Source organism: Hippocampus comes, unplaced genomic scaffold, assembly GCF_001891065.2.
Source record: "Hippocampus comes isolate QL1 unplaced genomic scaffold, H_comes_QL1_v1.1 scaffold156, whole genome shotgun sequence".
In the NCBI taxonomy this organism is placed as follows: Eukaryota; Metazoa; Chordata; class Actinopteri; order Syngnathiformes; family Syngnathidae; genus Hippocampus; species Hippocampus comes.
The window spans coordinates 6,875,157-6,896,249 of record NW_017805744.1 but is presented as its reverse complement, the minus strand read 5'-3'; the positions used below and the strand labels follow the sequence as shown (position 1 = coordinate 6,896,249).

The 21,093-nt window shown below is 44.1% G+C and overlaps 1 protein-coding gene across 6 annotated transcripts in view; it reads left to right on the top strand.

The window, feature by feature from the left end:
* The window catches only part of tenm2a (teneurin transmembrane protein 2a), a 236,984-nt gene that overhangs the window by 213,297 nt on the left and 2,594 nt on the right, over positions 1–21,093 (top strand). For all 6 annotated transcript variants that reach the window (XM_019884312.1, XM_019884310.1, XM_019884311.1 and 3 more), the window contains 21 exons: positions 3,328–3,474; positions 3,698–3,908; positions 6,649–6,768; positions 7,994–8,255; positions 8,517–8,784; positions 10,012–10,155; positions 10,416–10,665; positions 10,778–10,798; positions 10,916–11,145; positions 12,508–12,662; positions 12,970–13,071; positions 13,740–13,913; positions 14,003–14,646; positions 14,886–15,061; positions 16,842–17,077; positions 17,174–17,470; positions 17,544–18,101; positions 18,584–18,853; positions 18,982–19,392; positions 20,381–20,491; positions 20,592–20,859. In XM_019884312.1, coding sequence (XP_019739871.1) covers positions 3,328–3,474; positions 3,698–3,908; positions 6,649–6,768; positions 7,994–8,255; positions 8,517–8,784; positions 10,012–10,155; positions 10,416–10,665; positions 10,778–10,798; positions 10,916–11,145; positions 12,508–12,662; positions 12,970–13,071; positions 13,740–13,913; positions 14,003–14,646; positions 14,886–15,061; positions 16,842–17,077; positions 17,174–17,470; positions 17,544–18,101; positions 18,584–18,853; positions 18,982–19,392; positions 20,381–20,491; positions 20,592–20,859 — 5,055 coding nt within the window. The remainder of the gene's footprint in view (positions 1–3,327; positions 3,475–3,697; positions 3,909–6,648; positions 6,769–7,993; positions 8,256–8,516; positions 8,785–10,011; positions 10,156–10,415; positions 10,666–10,777; positions 10,799–10,915; positions 11,146–12,507; positions 12,663–12,969; positions 13,072–13,739; positions 13,914–14,002; positions 14,647–14,885; positions 15,062–16,841; positions 17,078–17,173; positions 17,471–17,543; positions 18,102–18,583; positions 18,854–18,981; positions 19,393–20,380; positions 20,492–20,591; positions 20,860–21,093) is intronic.

The window sequence follows — 21,093 nt, the reverse complement described above, 5'->3', positions numbered from 1 at the left end:
CGGGGACGTCGAGTGTGTGTGTGTGTGTGTGTGTGTGTGTGTGTGTGTGTGTGTGTGTGTGTGTGTGTGTGTGTGTGTGTGTGTGTGTGTGCCGACCCATGAGCAGAGGCAATTTCGGCCCTTTTTCTGGGGATTTCCGAGAACTGCTACATTAGTGGGAAGGGTGGAGTTAATAGTTTCTGAAAATCTCACTTTATTCAAGTTAGTATGAGTGGCTATTGACTGAGGCCTGGCATTGAAGAGAGAGGATCCCCATGTTGGCCTGCCCAGGCAAGCCGATCAATGCCCGCTATGGATTGTGCTGTCTCGTTCTTTCATAAGGATCACTGTTTTAAATGACAGCTGCATTTAATAGGCAATCACTGCGAACTGCCTTTGTTCTTGAAGTTCAATGCTGAGGAACAATGTACTTCAGACCGATAGTTCACAATCACGAACGGTCCGCTGATGCAGAGACTCGTAATAATTATGGATTAAAAAAAACAAACAAAAGAAAAAAACGGAGTCATTAACCATTCTCCGCCCTGTCCATCCACAGAATTAGCTCTTGTTCAAACAAGATGGCACATTGTCTTTCTCAAAGTCCTTTGTTGACTTTTTCTCATCTGCTGGTGCTTTAGACATATGATAGAATGCCAATCTCGGAGAAACTCTTGTTAATTTAGCTGCTGCCATGGCTTAGATTGCACTATTTATATTCATAATGCATGGCTTTATTGACGTAGCGATTTGTTAGAGGGCAAAACCCCATACTGCAACTTGAGTGAAAATGTGGTCATTAATCTACAGAGCAGGACTCAATGAAAAAGGTTTCATTTTCATAATCTCTCGCTCAGTTTAGTCCGTCCTCTTCACTCTGTGCCTTCACACGATTCAAACTCATATCTTGAGTGTGTGTGTGCGTGTGCGCGCGCGCGCGTCCGTGCACGTCCGTGTGTGTCTATGAGTGTGTTCTTGTTCCGGTTGTGCCTGTGATTTTGTGTGTCTCTTGCTGTGCCTGTTCCTCTGTCTGTGTGGGGTTGTGACTGTGTGTGTGTGTGTGTGTGTGTGTGTGTGTGTGTGTGTGTGTGTGTGCCTGCGATGCCTGCAGTGGCGTGCATGCACATATTCTTTTATCGATCAATCCCGTCTTTGCCTTCCCCTCTTGGCGTAGAAATGCAAGTCTTGTGTCCTTATTCATTGAGGAAATCACTGTGATAAGTTTATTTGTGAGTCTTTTTGCTGCTGGAGAAAACATTGTCATTGAGTGTCCTGGAGTCTTTCGCTCTTCCTGACAGATTAGAATGTGACACATAGATTTTTGAGGAGATGCAGTTTGCATTTTTTGTAAGTTGGACGGTTGCTTTGGAGGAACACTGACAGGCAATACTTTCTCCCATGTAAATAAAATCGAATGCTAAGTTTTTTTTAACCCTTTATTTGGGGCATTGTTTTTTTTTTTTGTTTGTTTGTTTGTTTTTGTTTTTGTTTTGTTTTTCAAATCCAAATCTATATAATATTTAAGGATTGCATGTCATGAAATTTCTAGACTCTGGTAACTCTCTAAAACCAAACGGCTCGGTCTGGTACCTCAATCAGGAACGGCTATCTCCTGGATAAAGTGCTAAATTCATGCCCAGTGCAAGTCTGGCACGCGGCATGGCATAAATCTGTGCATGGGCGGGCGAGACCAGTTTGGGTTTTTTTCGCAGATGCACACAGCTTGGCGCAGTTAAAAACGGCGTTTTGCACTGTTGTGGGCGTGAACGCAGCCAGTGGAAGCGGCTCCTATCATTTCCTTTCAAATTGACGTGTGGGAGCCGTATTCCTCCACAAGCAGAAATCGAATTACTGCAGTCCATGCAGGAGATCAAAGCACGTCAAGTATGTTTATGAGGAACTGCGAGCAGAACTCCACAGGCGGATGATGTATAAAGATGGCCAAAGCGATCAAAGATCTCACCGCTGTGACGTGGGAACTTGGACGCCTTGCACCTTGATCATTCATGCCCGTGTCTGACCAAAACACACACACACACGTGAAGTCTTGCACCATGATCATTCATGCCCATGTCTGACAAAAACACACACACACACACACACACACACACACACACACACACACACACACACACACACACACACACACACACGTGCCGTGGCCAGGGAGTGATTTAAAAAATGTTATGAAAACCATAATAATAATCACAATGCCTCCAGTGAAGTGATTTGTTCAATGATTTCGAGGGTTGCAACTACACTGTTGTCATATTTGTGAATGAAATGCCTCAGTTTGCCGGAACGCCCAGAGCTGTCTGCAAAATTCGCCAAAACCCTCAACAAGCCTTGCACGCTCACAAAAATTAAAATGTGTCAGTTTTTGCGCAAGACCACAGATGGCCATCTATAAATATCAAGCCCTTTGAGGTGGAAAAAAACAATTGGTTGTTGCTCTTTGACAATATCTAATGTCCATGGGTTGTGGATATTAACACGTTAGTTTTCAAAATCAAAAGTGCTGCTCCCATTTTCTGTTATTTGCATGATTTAAATTGCATGACAATATTGGTCATGATAATTTTAGTCTATGATAATGATACCATTTCATTTGTGGTAATTTTTTTTTAAATTATTATTATAATTGTTTTATTGTAATACTAAACTGTTTTTTTTTTATGTTGTTGTTTTCCACAGCTTTACCCAATGTACTGTTGTTGTGGCGCTTTTTGATGTTGTTGCCTCTTGTTGTTGTCGTCACTCTGTTTCCATTATTCATGCTTTGACAACCCGCCTTGAATTATGCAAAGTTTTTTTTTTGCTTTGAATGTCTGATTTTCACTCAATCTTGTTAAATTGATGATAGCTTTGCCATGCTAGTGGCAGAACACTCTTAGCTCTAGGGCCTTAGGTTATAACAGTCAAAATTCATCTTTTGGAGAGTGCGCCCATTTATGCGTACACATGCATGCGAATGCTCACATTTAATTGAATACACTTGTATTGTCCCATCTGAAAGCATTACTCCCAGGCCATCAAAATCCCATTACATGCACTGATTCATAAATGAGAGCAATGGACAGACACTTACAAAGACTAATTTACTGTGTATACTAAAAGTGACATGCTGAATTTTATTATTGACCCATAGTTACGAACACCATTCAACTGTTTAGTCATTTATGAAATTCATTAGTCCATCAAAACCACTTGAGCATATGTCAGATTGCATCAGACTAAGTGTTAGTTGTTTGTTTGTTTTTTTTTAATGATTAAAAAAAGCATCATCCCGCCTCTCTTCCATCCTCCCATTCCCTGGACCTCTCTTATCTTGCCCCCTATCCTACCCAGATGGCTGTCCTAACCTATGTAATGGGAATGGGCAATGCACCATGGGACAGCAGAGTTGGCATTGTGAATGTCAGACTGGCTGGAGGGGCCCTGGTTGCAGTGTTGCCATGGAGACATCTTGCGCCGACAACAAGGACAACGAAGGAGGTGAACAGGGGCAAGCAGAAAACAAAAAAATGCAGGGATGGAGATTTGCAAAACAAAACAAAACAAAAAGTTTACGGAAAGTTATCAATGGTATTTCATGAATTTGAATTAATCTCTATTTGAAGCCATTAATAAGAATACTCATGTTTAATTCATTGTTAAAATAACTATGTCCAATGTGTTTTCAATGTGCACAACTTTATTGCTTCTGCCCCTCTCTCAGATGGACTAACTGACTGCATGGACCCAGATTGCTGTATCCAGAGTCCCTGTCAAAACAGTCCCCTGTGCCGTGGCTCCCGGGACCCTCTGCAAGTCATTCAACAGATCCCTTTGTCCCAGACCCGTGTCCATTCCTTCTACGATCGCGTCAAGATGCTTGTGTCACGGGATGGCACCCATGTCATTCCAGGAGAAAACCCATTCAATTCCAGGTAAGGAAGAACCGACAAGAACAAAGACTGATCTGGAGATTGACTTAACCCTCCCGACTTCCCTCCTCTATTCCGATGAAGAGTTGAAGGACACACTTTTGAAAATGTAAACAAACCCCATTTCTCTCGACAAGTATCGTCAATGAATGATACACAGATTGAGTATCACCATTTTAGTAGTGTATGTTGGGACTGTATCTGTTTCAGTTGTCCTTTGTGGTTTTATGTCACTGACTGGGAGTTTCTTTCGTGCAAGTGTCCGGCTAACGATAAATTTTGTTCACAGACGACAGATTTATACCATTAAAAAAATGACTACCAAATCTTGCACCTTGTGCTAACAATATGGTATATCTGTGTCACATCCACAATTATCTGGACACAGTGGCAGAAAACCGGATAAGATGAAACACTTCAGTAACAAGACATTCTCCTGAGGGATCCAAAAGGAATTCCCGAGCCAGTTAAGCTGTGTAATCTCTTCAACTGGGTCTCTTACCTTGGGATTCTAATCAGATGCCAGCGCCGCTTCAAATGTTTCCGCTTGGTGCAAAGTGGCTGCGGTTCAACTTGTAGCTCATTCTCAAAGTCAAAAAATATCGGAGCAGTCACCCTGACAAGGAAATTTTGTGTCATTCGCAGCACCAAATACGGCCATTAATTTGAAATTAACTGTGATAATTTTCGAAGGTTGATAGAAAAAATCTCTACCCTGATTAATATTGCATTCGTGGAATAACAATTAAGCAGACTAATCCAGCTGTTTTGATCGATCTCAGGGGGAAAACATTTTATCCTGCACCGCCCCCTACTGTCGACTGAATTCGACATCACATTTTGAACGTCACTCTGGGTTTGATCATGTGAGGCTCACAATGCGATTAGTGTGGGCGAATAGAGCATCCATCCATTTTCTAATCCATTTAACCTCATGAGGGTCGCGGGCATGCTGCAGCATATCCCAGCCCCCATCGGGCAGTAGGGACACCCTGAACTGGTTGCCAGCCAATCAGAGGGCGCACATAGACGAACAACCATTTGCACTCACAGTCACACCTAGGGAGGGTTTAGAGTGTTCAATCAGCCTGCCATGCATGTTTTTGGAATGTGGGAGGAAACGGTAGTACCCGGAGAAAACCCACGCAAGACGCAAACTCCACACAGGAAGGCCGGAGCCGGAATTGAATCTTGCACCACTGCACTGTGAGACGGATGTGCTAACCATTGGACCACCAAGCGGCCCTAGAGCATATTATTGCAAATAATATTTTGATCTCCCCTTTCAGTATGTTCATATCTGTATTTATTTATTTATTTTAGCATATTGAAGCCACCTGTAATGCAAACTGGGGTCCGCTGTGTAAACTATGAGTACACTATTGTACCTCGCTCCAACAAACTAGTACACTAAACCACTGTGCTTGGGACTGCGTAGATGGGGGTGCCCAAGTCCAGTCCTCCGGAGCCCCTATTTCAGCCTGTTTTACATGTTTTTGCCTCCTCCAACACACGTGATACAAATGATCAGCTCATCAGCAAGCTGTGCAGAAGCCTGAAAATGACCCTGATCATTTGACTTGGAGTACATCTGTAATTTAGTGTTACAATTTTTGACAATGGAAATTGGGGCGGGAAGGCATTCTGATTGTGCCCGGCGGGATCAAATAGTGCTACTTCAGGCTCTCAAGCTACACATTTGACAAGAGTGTCTAAAAGTCAAAAGTTTAAAGACCACGCACTGTCCAGCATCATGTGATTTTTGTTCATGAATATTACATCAGATATGATGACAGGAGACAAATTACCTCGGTGGATACACCACCAAGAAGTGTGCTTGTTGGTCTACTGGGAATACAAACGTCGCTCACAACTGTGGCTCCAGGGAAAGGTTGACAGGAAGGAACATCACCAGTACCCCAATATTCCCATGAGTATATGTATAGAATATCACCAGTTTTGGGGAGGTTTTACAATGGTGTAGTGTGCTTCCAGTAAATGTCTGACTTCAAGATGTCAGACGCCGCTTCAAATGTTTCCGCTCGGTGCAAAGTGGCTGTGGTTCAACTTGTAGCTCATTCTCAATGGCAAAAAAGGTCGGAGCAGTCACCCTGACAGGGAAATTTTATGTCATTTGCAGCATCTTTACCAAATTACCAAATGCAGCCATTAATTGGAAATTAACGGTGATCCTTTTTGAAGGTTGATAGAAAAAATCTCTACCATAGAAAAAATCTTTACAATGATGTAGTGTGCTTCCAGTAAAAGCCTGACCTAAAGATGCATGCTCATAAATTCAGATTTTCCAGCAGCCAAAGCAGAGTAGGTCAGGAACCTCTGCAGTTTTCAGAAGACTCGCTCAGTCTGGAAATGCTTACACGTGCAGACTATGTAAAAGATGATGTCATGTGCAATAAACACGCACACACAGACACACGCACGTGGGTGTGTCCATACACACACACACACACACACACACACACACACACACACACGACTATATGTATATATAATTATATATACATGTAAGTCACTGTGTGTGTATGAGATTGACTGGCGGTAATCTAGACTGCGGTGCCTCCTGATTGTGGCTAATTAATAAATGGTCGAAAGCCAGTGACATAGATAAAAGGGCGAATGAAATAATTGAAAGGCGGAGCAATTAATCAAATGGAATGATGAATGGTTTGACTCACACATTGCCCACCACTCTTTCAATTTTATCTCTTTTGTCTTTTTCCAGTTTGGCATCTCTTATCCGGGGTCAGGTGCTGACGACAGATGGAACGCCTCTGGTGGGGGTGAACGTGTCTTTTGTCAACTACCCCCACTATGGATACACGCTGACGCGACAGGATGGAATGTATGTACACTAGACATCCTTGTTGAGCATTTCAAACTACCTCATTAGGTTCGCTAAAATGAGATTAGATACAATGAGATTCGATTAGATTCTCAATCATCAGATTGTGATTTGCAAAACGCAAATGCAGTCTCATCAGAAAATGCCTGTTGATTTAACATGGCAAGAAATATGGACAGGGAAGTCGACAAAAGGACAGAATGCAACATTTTGATTTTGTGTGAAATGCAAAAAGTACATTTCTTACAACAGACAAAATTCTTATTTGCGGAGCTTTTTAAGTGGGACCGAACTCAATCAACATTGCGATAATTGTTCCCAGAAAACATTTCATCCTGAGCTGTGCTTATTCCAATGTCCTCCAGCATAACAGTAGTTGAGGATGCTACTTTTTCAATTTGCACCTGGTGACATTTGTACGAAGTTGTTCACTAACCCTCGGCAGTTTTCTTCCCTTCTTTTTTCAGAAATTACACTTTGCAGCACTGGTTTAAGGGTCACATGGGTTGTCCAGTTCCGGCAAGTTGAATTGGATTTAAGTCAGACTGCGGGCTACTGATTGAAATGAAGAATGATCGCTTCTTCAAACTGACCTCCACTCATAAATTAAGCAAATTCTGATTTTCTTTTCTTAGGTCCGTTGAGCATCGTTCGCCGTCTCCGCAGTTGTACCAGCGCTTTCTTTGCAGCATTTTTTCAGTTTGATGAAACCGATGCCGCAACATCAGAACATCAAACTTGGGTTAGCGTAACAGGTGACGTTGGCTGTCAGGGGCAGTTTCACCGGCTTCAGTAAACGTGTCATAAATTAATGCTATTCTCTTGCAGTTGTTGGCGCCTGAGAGAAGTCACCTGTTCAAAACACCTCCGGAAACACACCTCCTGCTGTTTATCATAACAATAAGAAGATCTTCTTTCAAGCTCCCTATTTGTAATGAACTCGCGGCGAGAAGAACATCTGACAAAATATGCGAGAAAAAATATGACATTCTTTGCTATTACCTTCAGATGTTTTGGACTTGATCCGAACTGATTTGTGACACTTTTATTTCAGGTCTTTTTTGTTTGTGTGTTTTGTTTGTTCAGTTTTTCCTAAAGCGGCAGTGTAGTTAGTGTTATAAGAAGAAGAGAAGCGCTATCATGTTTGAGTCGGTGTAACATTTCATCCTCTGCAGCACTCCCCCTCTGTGCCTCATTCCCGCCCTCTCCTTGCAAACCTCTCCAGGTTTGACCTGATAGCTAACGGTGGCGCATCACTGACTCTGCGATTCGAACGCGCCCCCTTCCTGAGCCAGGAGCGTACCGTGTGGCTGCCCTGGAGCCAGTTTTATGCTATGGACACTGTGGTGCTTAAGACAGAGGAGAACACAATCCCTGGCTGTGACCTGAGTGGCTTCATCAGGCCTGATCCTCTTGTGATTGCATCCCCTCTCTCCTCCTTCTTCAGCTCCAAGCCAGGGGAGAAACCCATCATACCGGAGACACAGGTGCAGTACCACTGACCCCTGGCAGCCGGCTAATCCTCCTTCTGGTTCCCTCGCTCTTTTCCCGCTCCTCTTTACGCCTGTCTTTCTACTTTCGCTTCAATAGATTCCCTCTTTCCTTCGTTTCCTCCTTCTCTATTTCCTTATATTTTCCCTGCTTCTGTCCTTCAGCCGTCAGTGGAACCGTGACCTTCATTATTCCCCCTCTGGCTAATCCCTCCACTAATCCCTTTTCTCTTGTCATCTCCTCTCTCTGTCTTCTAGGTGCTGCATGAGCAGATCGAGGTGCCCGGCACGAGTCTAAAGCTGTGCTACCTAAGTTCAAGGACGCAGGGTTACCGCTCCCTGCTCAAGGTGACCATGACCCCCTCCACGCTGTCCATGGGTCTGCTCAAAGTCCATCTCATGGTGGCGGTGGAGGGCCACCTCTTTCAGAAGTGGTTCCACGCCTCGCCTAATTTAGCCTACACTTACATCTGGGATAAGACCGATGCCTATGGGCAGAGGGTCTACGGGCTTTCCGAGGCTGTCGGTGAGTATGAGTGACAAAATGAATTTGACAGTAGTTGCTAAGGGGCCGAGGCTTTTGTTCTTCCAAACCTTGCGCTTACTGAGAAGATTAGAAACTTTGCCACTAATAGCGGACGGGGCATGACGGGCAGAGAGAGTTCTAATTAGGGAGCCTGAAACAGATTTTCACCAAAAAGTCAGCCTCAATCTACTATACAGTAAAGCCACAGTTATTTTTTTTTTTTTTTTTAAATACAGTACGTCTATATTTCATTGCAACCGCATTTGGTTCAGCCAGTCAGCCGGAACTTTAGAGAAGGGTTATTAGCAATCAGAGTGAGTTTGCAGTTAACAGCGAGCAGATTGCTCTGTGATATTACATTCTGCTGTCACAAACACTACTCAGCCCACGAAAACACAAGACAGCACCACCGTCGACTATAATCATGCAAACGCTTCGCTTGGGGAAACCCTTTCACTTCGTGACGCCTAATTTTCCGTGAATGTCAACCCCCTATCTAGCATCTTTGTGGTTGAATCGATTTTCCCGTGAGCAGATATGCGCATACCATAGCTATGTTATTGTTTGAAAATGGTGCCACCTCTGATATAATTTTAGGCCCCACCACTTTAAAGCCAATTAAAAAAAAATGTTTTTAAGTCTTCTTTGGCCCCTGTCAATCATGGGCTCTGGGTCACATTTCGGCCCCTTACAGCACCCCTGCCTGCTGTTCGCAGTAAAAGGGTTGGGGATGTTGAAAACAACTCTCTCTCTCTCTCTCTCTCTCAGAGACTCAAATGGCAATTAGTATGTGAACACACGTTTCCTTTTAACAATTACAGTATATTCTCTCATACGCAATGGTATTGGACTTGCCATAAACACGGCATCTCAACTCAGCCCAAACTACAACTATTTTATCTTTTTCCTTTTTGTGAGCCAGATACTTGCCCTTGATTGTGAAGCTGTGAAGATTTTTTATTCATTTATTTTTTTAACACAGTTAGTGTGACATGTAATGTTCAAAGTCCTGCAGGTAATCAGCCCAATTAACACAATGGCTTGTTGATTTAGCGGCATTTGCGAGTGTTAGTAAAGTGTTAATGCAGAGTTGGGCACAGGTGCTAACTAGCTTTGGTGCGGTGAGGATTTGCTCTATTTTTTTTTTTTTTAAATTGATCCGGCACTTTTTCTTTGTGTCACCTACGTTATTTCCTCTGTTTCTTTGTTTAACTTTCGAATACGCAGTGTCTGTGGGCTACGAGTACGAGTCATGCGCCAGTCTCATTCTGTGGGAGAAAAGGACTGTCATCCTGCAAGGTTATGAACTGGATCCCACCAATCTTGGTGGCTGGTCACTGGACAAGCACCATATACTCAACACACGAAGCAGTAAGTCTACAAGCATACTGTGCGCAGTTTGTCTTCAGATTGGTTTGAGTTTTTATGACACTGATTTAGTCCAGAAATGTCTCAGTCTCAACTTCAAGCTCCCTATCATGAAAGATTTTTTATTTTTTCTGTTTGGTTCCACATCCACTGATGCGATATGCAGACCCGTCGCCAGAGCTCAGCCTTCAGGGGGGCCACACACACCCTATTTGTGTGTGTGAAAGAATCCACTTCTGATCTTTATTATCTGTTGTGTGCAGGCATTCTTCACAAGGGAAGCGGAGAAAACATCTTTGTGACTGAGCAGCCTCCAGTCATCAGCAGCATTATGGGTAACGGCCGCAGACGAAGCATCTCCTGCCCCAGTTGTAACGGCCTTGCGGATGGCAACAAACTGCTCGCACCGGTTGCCTTGGCGATGGGCACCGATGGCAGCCTCTACGTAGGGGATCTCAATTTTGTACGCAGGATTTTCCCGTCCATGAACACCACCGGCATCCTAGAATTAAGGTAAAAACAGCACATGAAACATCTTAGAGGGTTCTGAATGAAACTCTTTCTTTTTATGAGTTTTGTCAGCGACCATTTTGATTGACTTTGGTTTTGTCTTTTTTCTTTGAAGGAACAAAGATTTTAGACACAGGTAAGACGGTTTTATCTGACATCACCGTTATACAAATTAACATACTTGAAGTTGTGACTGAAAATATCAAATGAAAGCTATTCCCTTAAATGATCTTTTTTTTTCTGTCCCCCACAGTAATAATCCAACCAATAAGTACTTCCTGGCAGTTGATCCATTATCTGGGGCATTGTTCATCTCAGACACCAACTCCCGACGAATTTACCGTGTTCGCTCATTAACCGGCGGTCGCCTGCTGTCTGACAATGCAGAGGTTGTGGCTGGGACTGGAGAACAGTGCCTGCCCTTTGATGAACGCTGCGGAGATGGCGGCAAAGCCACTGAAGCTACACTTATGAGCCCAAAAGGTGAGCGGCTCAGCAGAAGTGCAATGAACCCATGTGGAGCGAGCAAACGGTCTATTTAGTCATGATTACAGAGCCGCCATTACATTCATTGATTCTGATTGATCTCATTCTTCAGATTTATATGTAATCAAATGATGAATGAGGATAACTGCGGGTAATGGTTTTCATTATTTTCACTTTTGCAAAGGCGCTTATTTATGCAAGCTACTGTGTCGATCATTTCAGCGGACAATATGTGCAGATGATGGCGATTTTTTTCGTTACCTTTCGTGCTGAGGGGCTTTCATTGGTGATGGTCAGTCCTTTTTTTTTTTTTTGGGTGATTTATTTGACGTAACAGAATGCACATTTTGGAAAGTATATAACATCCTAATTCCATTCAACATGATCATACCCAGAAAATAAAAGTTAAAAAAGTAAAATGTGACATCATGGTCATTTAGCCGTTGATTTCAACGAGAAACTCATGTTTAAGCCTTAAACTGTGGATGTCTTTGCTTTTGATGGTCTTGTCTTTCCTTTTTTTTTGGGGGGGGGGGCATACAATTTGCACTTAAGCAGGGCGACGACAAAAGCAGGCCATAAATCAGGTTAATGAAAAATGTAATACTGGAATAGAATAATTTCAGTGGATTATTAGATCTTCGAACCATGACACCAAACTGTCAAGGGTGTCACAACATCACAGTTCCCGACAGTGACACTAATGTGTGTAGCGTATACTTTCATGGGATCGCGGCTGTATTGAGTTGCGTTACAAGTGATTGGCTAAAAAAAGGCAATGAGTCACTTTTACCTGTCACCGCAGCCTGTACACAGTTTCTTTGCTTACAGTATTTGTTCTTTTTCTTTCACTGTCTCTGTTTCTTATTTGCTGCGTGCCCTTGGCTGTGCCCCCATCTGTTCTTACATATCAGTGTGCCGGGAAGATATTTTGGAGCACGCTTGCCTGTTTGACTAGTAAGACTGACACAGCACCACTTGGAAATGAAAAAAAAAAGTGTAACAAAGAAAAGTACAGGCTGGGAATCGGGGTGAAAAGCGGTTGGTGGGAAAATCGTCAGTGCCTGGAAAAAAAGCCACTTGCAGTCTCGAATTTCCCTTTGGGAACAGCATCAGCTCACATTCTCAGTTGATGACTCATCCCAAAACTAACAGTTATCAAAAAGTTCAGCACCCGTTCCATCACTGAAACACTTTGGTCCTTCTTATCCGATGAGAAATTGTGAGAATCAGCAGTCCAGGGTGCTATTCGTTTTCTGCAGGTGGAAAGACCGAGCTTTAATTGACTTAAGATGTCTCCGACGCTTGTGAATTATGAGTTATGAGTCATCATTCACGGCGCTCGTCTGGCATTTGCAGGCATCGCCGTGGATAAAAATGGACTCATGTACTTTGTGGATGCCACTATGATCCGTAAGGTGGACCAAAACGGCATCATCTCCACTTTACTGGGAGCCAACGATTTGACTGCCGTGCGACCACTGAGCTGTGACACCAGCATGGACGTGAGCCAGGTAAGAGAGTCACTCAGAAGTGGGGGAGAAGCGAGGAGGTGACGGCATGATGGATGATGATCTAACGGCTTTGTGAGTGCTGAGCTATGACAATCTCGTGGACCGCAGCCAGCCGGCGGCTGGGGGACGTTCTGATAGGGACCTTTATTAAAGAGTCCACGGATAAATGACTGGATCAAAAGAGAGTGAGGACTGCACTTCATTTCCAAAATGAAGAGGAGACCTTGGCCTCTTTTCAAATGGTCACCATTAGTGTATACTGTACTGTCGATTAGCTAACGTGAAACATTTCGCATCTGCATGCTAGGTACGCCTGGAGTGGCCCACAGACTTAGCGGTGAACCCTATGGACAACTCTCTCTATGTCCTGGAGAACAACGTCATTCTGCGCATTACAGAGAACCACCAGGTTTGTACCACAACCGCTCCAAATCGAAATGTCCACTTTGACAAAAGGGCTTTGATGTGAATTTTGTTTTCTTGCAATTTGGCGGACAACAGTTTCACGCCGCTTGACGGTTAGCTCGAGAAATATTCGACTGCAGTGGAACACCATAACAAAATGCCCTTTGGGATACTGCTTGACTTTCTATTTATTCAGCTTTCTCAAAGGAAAAAAATGGAAATAATATGTTCTAGGGTTAAACCATCATAATTGACCTGCCATTGACCTGTAAACAAAAGTTAACCACCACGACTGTGGAACAAATCAATGAAACATTCAATCTTTATGGAGAAAGAGTTATCTGTAAAATGTACAAACAATCAAACATTCAGCCTTCAGATTGTTAGCGAGGGACAGTGCCTATGGTGCCACAAAAATGAGGGCAACAAAATGAGGTCAAGTGCAGTGTATATTTCTTCTTCTCTTCTCTCGTTCAGTCCGGTCCTTCTTTTTGAGGGAGCCATAGAAAAAGTAAAACTTATGCCAAGAGTGAGCTCTGCGAGGTTGCATGATTGAATTAAAAATGGCTGCATATGACCTCCAGGGATGATATGTTGAGTTTTACGGGCACTTGCAAAAGTGCTACAAATAAATGCGTGCATGTAAATGCCTTTTCATTGTTGTTCTTACAGGTGAGCATCATAGCAGGTCGGCCCATGCATTGCCAGGTGCCAGGGATTGACTATAGCCTCAGCAAACTGGCAATCCACGCTGCTCTTGAGAGCGCCACGGCCATTGCCCTGTCTCACACCGGCACTCTCTACATCGCTGAGACAGACGAGAAAAAGATAAACCGAGTTCGACAGGTAGGTCACAGCTGTTTTGCGCTTTCTTTACATTCTTCAAGATGGATTTTTTTTTTTAAACACTATATCCTCTTCCATGTTCATTTTAGGTAAGCTCTAATGGAGAAATCTCCCTTCTGGCTGGGGCTGCCTCTGATTGCGACTGCAAGAACGACGTCAATTGCAACTGCTTCTATGGCGACGATGGCTATGCCCCAGATGCCGGCTTGAACTCTCCTACCTCCTTGGCTGTGTCCCCTGACGGGACACTCTTCATTGCAGACCTCAACAACATACGCATAAGAGCCGTTCGAGCCAATCGGCCCGGCCCGGCCCTCTCTAGCCCAGCTTTTGGAGGATCTGGTGGGGCGCGGTATGAGGTGGCATCACCCAGGGAACAAGAACTGTATGTATTCAATAGGGAAGGCCTGCACGTCCAAACCATCAGTCTTGTGACTGGAGAGCCGCTCTATAACTTCACCTATGGCCCTGATGGTGAACTGGCAAGTCTGGTCGACAACTGCAACAACACAGTCAAAGTAAGGAGGGAAGGACTGGGCCAGGGAGGAGGCTCCGGCCTGCTTCGACTGGTGCTCCTGCCAGAGAATCAAGTGGTGACCTTGGGTCTGGACCCAAGCGGAGGACTGCGCAGTGTTTCAGCTGTGGGTCAAGAGGTGGCTCTCATGGGTTACAGCGGCAACACAGGCCTGCTCGCCACCAAAGCCGATGAGACCGGATGGACCACCTTCTACCAGTGAGTCTGCGTGTGTGGGACAAGTGCGGTTTTGATATGTGTATTTTGGAACCCAACGAGAACCACATGCACTTTTATCACTGCTTGCGCAGGATTATACTGCTCCCTGGTGGCATGTTTTAAACTACAGTCAAAAGCTTAAAGGCCTTTCTGTATCTTATCTTTTTCACATACTGCAGGTTTGGCGCCAAATGTGTTTCAACACATATACTGACCCAATGAAATGTCCCCTCTCCCAGGTACGACAGCGAGGGTCGCCTGACCAATGTGACCTACCCCACAGGCATGGTTACGAGTCTCCATCGCGAGATTGAACGCTCCATCACCATCGATATCGAGAGCTCCAGCAGAGATGACGACGTTACTGTCGTCACCAACCTCTCCTCTGTAGAAGCCTCATACACTGTGGTTCAAGGTGATGCAAATGATGCAAAGTGAACAGTAAATGTGAGCTCAAGGGTCTGAGTCGGGGATATTGAATTACAATTTTAATATTCAGCCGGGATCATCCTGTGTATTTGAATATCATCACAGCGCCAAAATTCATTAGTAGTGCGCGGTGAATCCTATTCAGCGCTGCAAGCTTTGTCGCACAGCCACACATAGAGATGCAAACGAAGCTCTCGGCCAGTTCCCATTATCCCTTAGCTTATTTGGTCTGGCCATAGCTGAAGAACAAAAGAGAGTAATTCCCCCCTCCCCCTCCCCCCGACCAACGTGAGTATTGTGACAGCAAAGAGCGTGCTCAAAGGATGGAAGGCCTTAGGCAGAATACGAGTCAGATGTATTCAGTGATCCACCTGTGTTGTGGGAAGAAGAGGGTCGAGATGTTCAGAGAGCCGTAAGTACTTTAAGGTTTCCACCACCCTGTGTGGGCTTTCAGTGCAGCTCTCTGGTGACATACTCACTTAACCATCTCCCATTCTTCTGCTCTTTCTCGTTCTCTTCATTAACTCCCGCGCAGCAAATTCTACTCAGCCCTCAAGCTCTCATTTCTTTCGCTTTCACCCCTCCTCTGTCTCCATTGCTTCTGTTTTATTACAAGCTTGTTCAGGCAGACGGTGCAGAAAAGATTTATCTCAGGGCGGTTGCTGCCAAGTCGGTGGGAAAAAAAAAACATTCACTTGTCTGTTTGAGGCATTGTTAAAATGCGCCTGGAGCTTTATTACAAATTGGTCTTATGGATTACTGTCATTTATGGTGGGGTTTCAAAGGGAGGCACCAGCTGATCCCTTTCACCTTTTCTAAATGAAAAAAAAAGAACATGCTTCCCCTTTCCTAAGCCCAAAACAATTTTATCTCCCTTTCAGTCACTTCGCTGTGATTAAGATGTGTGCTTTCAGTCCTGGGAGAGAGAATTTAAGCTCAACATTAGACGTCGTCTTATCTGATTCCATTCTTGTGTTTGCCAGGGATTCATTACACTGTGGTGATAAGGAATGTGGAGCGCTGTAGAGAGATGTGAGATTTTATTCAGCGTACTATAGAGATTGTTCGACGAGGATCCAGTCAGATTCGTCATAAATACTGTATGTAGCGGGCACAATCGTCTCACACAAATGAACACGTATGTGAAGGATATGACCACATTTAAAATCTCATTAAGGTAAATGGATGTCGTAATGGATTAACTGATCATTTAGATCTCTTGTCAGGTTTTTTTTTTTTTTTTTTTGTGGAATTGATTGAATATTAAAGGGGCCATATTATGCTAAATGAACTTTTTTGAACTTTTAGCCAGGTTAAAATGCTCAGTCCTTTTTTTTTTTTTTTTTTTAGCTTAGTGTGAACTGTTGAAAGCTTAAAGTAGCATGATACGGCCACTTTAAAATGAATACTAATGCAGACAATGAACAGGCAAGGATTAATGGGCAAAATGCAAACAGGAAAAACAATCAAACAAAAACACAACACACAAAACGAACGAAGTAATAGAATACCTTACGAAATACGAATGCATTCAATCAAATATGTCTATTACGGTATTGCAAATTACGACATTGTGGAAAAAAAGCAGTTGAATAGGTCTCTTTTTAATTTGCCTCTGTTTTTTTAATAACAACAAAGTAATGCTGGCACAGCTTTGTTAACCTGAAAGGGCATTCGGTACAACTGTTTTGCTGCGTCCAACACTGACTCATCGTATTACGGTCTGGCAATCATTCTTGAAATTGGTACCTCTTTTCTCTGTGAAGACCAAGTCAGGAACAACTACCAGATGTGCAACAATGGGACCCTGAGAGTGATGTACGCCAATGGGATGGGCATAAGTTTTCACACGGAGCCCCACATCCTGGCAGGATATGTCAGCCCTACCATCGGCCGCAGGAATATAACACTTCCCACAGACAATGGCCTGAACTCCATTGAATGGCGTCTGCGTAAGGAGCAGACCAAAGGAAAAATTACAGTGTTTGGCAGGAAGCTAAGAGTGAGTTGATCAGTTTACAGCCATAACCCTCGCAGGAGATGGTGAAAAATACATATTTATCGAAGTCATCTTTGTAAACGTGTACTTTTCCTCCAGGCACACGGTCGCAACCTCCTCTCTATTGACTTTGACCGTAACACACGCACAGAGAAGATTTACGACGATCATCGCAAGTTTACCCTACGCATCATGTACGACGCTCAGGGCCGGCCAGCTATGTGGTTGCCTAGCAGCAGCCTGGCGGTGGTCAATGTGTCCTATTCATCCACTGGTCAGCTCGTTGGCCTGCAGAGGGGGAGCATGAGCGAGAGGACTGAGTTTGATCCCCATGGACGCATCCTGTCTCGCTCGTTTGTGGACGGGAAGGTTTGGAGTTACAGTTACCTTGATAAAGTAAGTACAGTTTTAACATTGGTTACATTATGCGGAGAAAAGTACGTCACTCAAAACTTTTTTCTCTGCCCAGTCCATGGTGCTGTTGCTGCAGAGCCAAAAGCAGTACATCTTTGAGTTTGATACCTCAAATCGGGTCACGGCAGTCACCATGCCGAGCGTCGCCCGCCACACCATGTTCACACACGTGTCCATCGGGTACATCCGCAACACTTACAACCCACCAGAGAGCAACGCCTCCATCATCCACGACTTCTGTGAAGACGGCAGGCCTCAGGCCATACATTACCTGGGCACCGGCCGCCGCGTCCTCTACAAGTACGGCAAGCTGGCCAAGTTGTCCGAGATTGTGTATGACAGCACCGCTGTTACGTTTGGCTACGATGAGACAGCGGGCGTGCTGAAGATGGTCAATCTACAGAGCGGTGGATTCTCTTGCACCATTCGCTATCGGAAAATGGGCCCGCTCATCGACAAGCAAATCTATCGCTTCAGTGAGGAGGGCATGGTCAACGCAAGGTTCGACTACACTTACCACGACAACAGCTTCCGGATTGCAAGCATGAAGCCAGTCATCAGTGAAACACCTCTACCTGTGGACCTCTACAGATATGATGAAATCTCTGGCAAGGTGTGCTGTCTTTGCGCATGAATATGCAGACTTTTCTAAGTGATTTTTAAGTACCGTATTTTCCGCACCTAAAAGCATTCATTTTTCTCAAAAGCAGACAGTGCACCTTATAACCCGATGTGCCTTATATATGGATCAATATTCTGATTTCTTGGACGTTGTATTTTAAATGTTCCGTGACTCGCTTTGTTACAGCTGCAGCGGTTGTGAAAGCGCTATGTAAACAAAGCTGTATTGTATTGTATTCCTTTTAGCGTAGCTTCATCGAGTGGATGCATAACGCAACCTCAGCCACTATTGTAGCTTCTATTCTATGCGCCATATAATGTGGTGCGCCCTACATATGAAAACAGTTTTAAAATAGCCCATTCAGTGAAGGTGCACTTTAGACTCCGAAGTTCCTTATAGTGCGGAAAATACGGTACTCGTACGTTCCTTGGATGGCATCAGACTTATATATTGTGCAAACCCGTCTGTTCTAGGTGGAGCACTTTGGAAAATTTGGGGTCATTTACTACGACATTAATCAGATTATCACCACAGCTGTGATGACGCTGAGTAAGCATTTCGATACCCACGGACGTATCAAGGAGGTCCAGTACGAGATCTTCCGTTCCCTCATGTACTGGATGACGGTGCAGTACGACAGCATGGGACGGGTGGTAAAGAGGGAGCTGAAAATCGGGCCCTATGCCAACACCACTCAGTATCGCTATGACTATGATGGAGACGGACAGCTGACTGGGGTCAAGGTGAATAATCCACGTGGAAGAGTTCGTATCATGATGATTTATGGTCTTGTGTTATCAGACACTAGACTGGTGATGCCCCCGTTGTATGCGCAACTGACATGACACTCCGGCCTTCTTTTTGTATTCAGGTGAACGACTGGTCGACATGGCGTTACAGCTATGACCTGAATGGCAACCTTCATCTGCTGAACCCTGGCAACAGCGCCCGAATCATGCCGCTGCGCTATGACCTCCGTGATCGCATCACGCGGCTTGGAGATGTCCAGTACCGTTTGGACGAGGACGGTTACCTCAGCCAGCGCGGTTCTGACATTTTCGACTACAATTCCAAGGGTCAGCTGCTGAGGGCCTACAATCGGGGCCCTGGTGGCTGGAGTGTTGTTTATCACTATGATGGGTTAGGCCGCAGGGTCTCGACACGGAACAGCCTTGGACAGCACCTTCAATTTTTCTATGCTGACCTCAACCACCCAACAAGGGTGACACACATTTTTAACCATTCAAGCTCAGAAATCTCCTCACTCTACTATGACCTTCAGGTAGGTTTGCATGAGTATATTGTGCTCACACGTAGCAAGAAAATTTGATTTGATGCTGACATATATAATACTGCAGGGACACCTAAACAGATATTCATCAAAGTTCACGCGAAGTCTATTTGCATTATCAGGGAAGATAATTGTTAAGAAAGCCGTAGGGAGTTTTTAATCGGGAGGTTTCAGGTGGAATAAGTGTTATGATGAGTCCAAATTGTTGACCTTGGTTCAATGTGATGGCCGCATCAGGGAGAGCAGAGTGGATCAAGTGATGCAGTCATCATCATGAAGTTTATGGGGCCAATGTTATGGCCTGGGTTTGCTTCAGTTGCTCCAGTCAAGGTTCGGCAATGTTATGCTCCCAAAAGAATCAAGTCAACTGATGACATCAATATATTTTAATGAGCATATTTGGAGTGGCTCATAGAGCATGAGATATCATAACACATAACATTGACCGCCGGGGAGTCCAAATCTTAACCCCTTGGATGTGCATGACGAACAAAGCCGTCCAATTTTCGAATCACATATGCGACAAAATGTTGGCAAGAACTTAATGCACCAATTAATGGAAATTAGGCCACGGCTCCATGTTTTATTAACATTTTTATTGGACCTATCAGACTTACAATATGATGTATATTTTGACTGCACACCACACAGAGAGCCAGAACACACACATGAGAATTGTCAGAGTGTTGAGGCGCACACAAAGTGCTGCACTCCTGAGCTGTGTCCCCATAGACTGAGCTTCCTTTTATTTATTTTTTTACTATTCTAATTTACTGTACTTTTCAAATGCCATGTAGAGTATCGAACTTCTCGTTTAATGCTGGAATTACAACTCTTGATGTATAACCAGAAGGCATGACCTTTGTTTTGAGCCAAGCCACAATATTTTTTTTCATACAGAGCATATATGAATATCTTAATTTGGAAATTGGAGCAACGTGAAAACAAATCCACTTGGATTGTCATCTCTTTTGTTCAGGGCCATGTGTTTGCCATGGAGGTAAGCAGCGGAGAGGAATACTACATAGCATCTGACAACACCGGCACACCATTGGCTGTGTTTAGCAGCAATGGACAGATGATCAAACAGGTATTGCAAATGCAAATTGGTAGTCCTATTACCCGCTCTAAGTTTCAACGTGTTTTCTGAGTATCCTCATACCAAACAAGTCAATGCTCTCCTCACACAGGTGCAATACACAGCATATGGGGAGGTTTACCTGGACTCCAACCCGGAGTTCCAGCTGGTGGTCGGATTTCATGGCGGTCTGTATGACGCCCTGACCAAGTTGGTCCACTTCACCCAGCGTGACTACGATGTCTTGGCTGGACGCTGGACTTCACCTGACTATAGCATCTGGCCCAAGATTGGAAAAGATCCCTCTCCTTTTAATCTGTACATGTTCAAGAACAACAATCCCCTCAGTGACATGTTAGATGTAAAAAATTATGTCACAGGTAAGAAAAAATCATGTGTTTATACACGTGAACGGCATTTTAATGTTTTTCCCCTCAAAGGACCAGCACATGAAGTAGAAAACTGTCAGTCATATCTAAAGTTGTTTTTGCAGGTAACATTGTGAAACTAGTTTTGCATGCACTTTGTATTCGTCACAAAAGAAATGTTTTTAAATTAAATTCCGAAATGACTGGCTAGTCTGTGTAAATTTGTCATTCAGAAATGTAATTTAA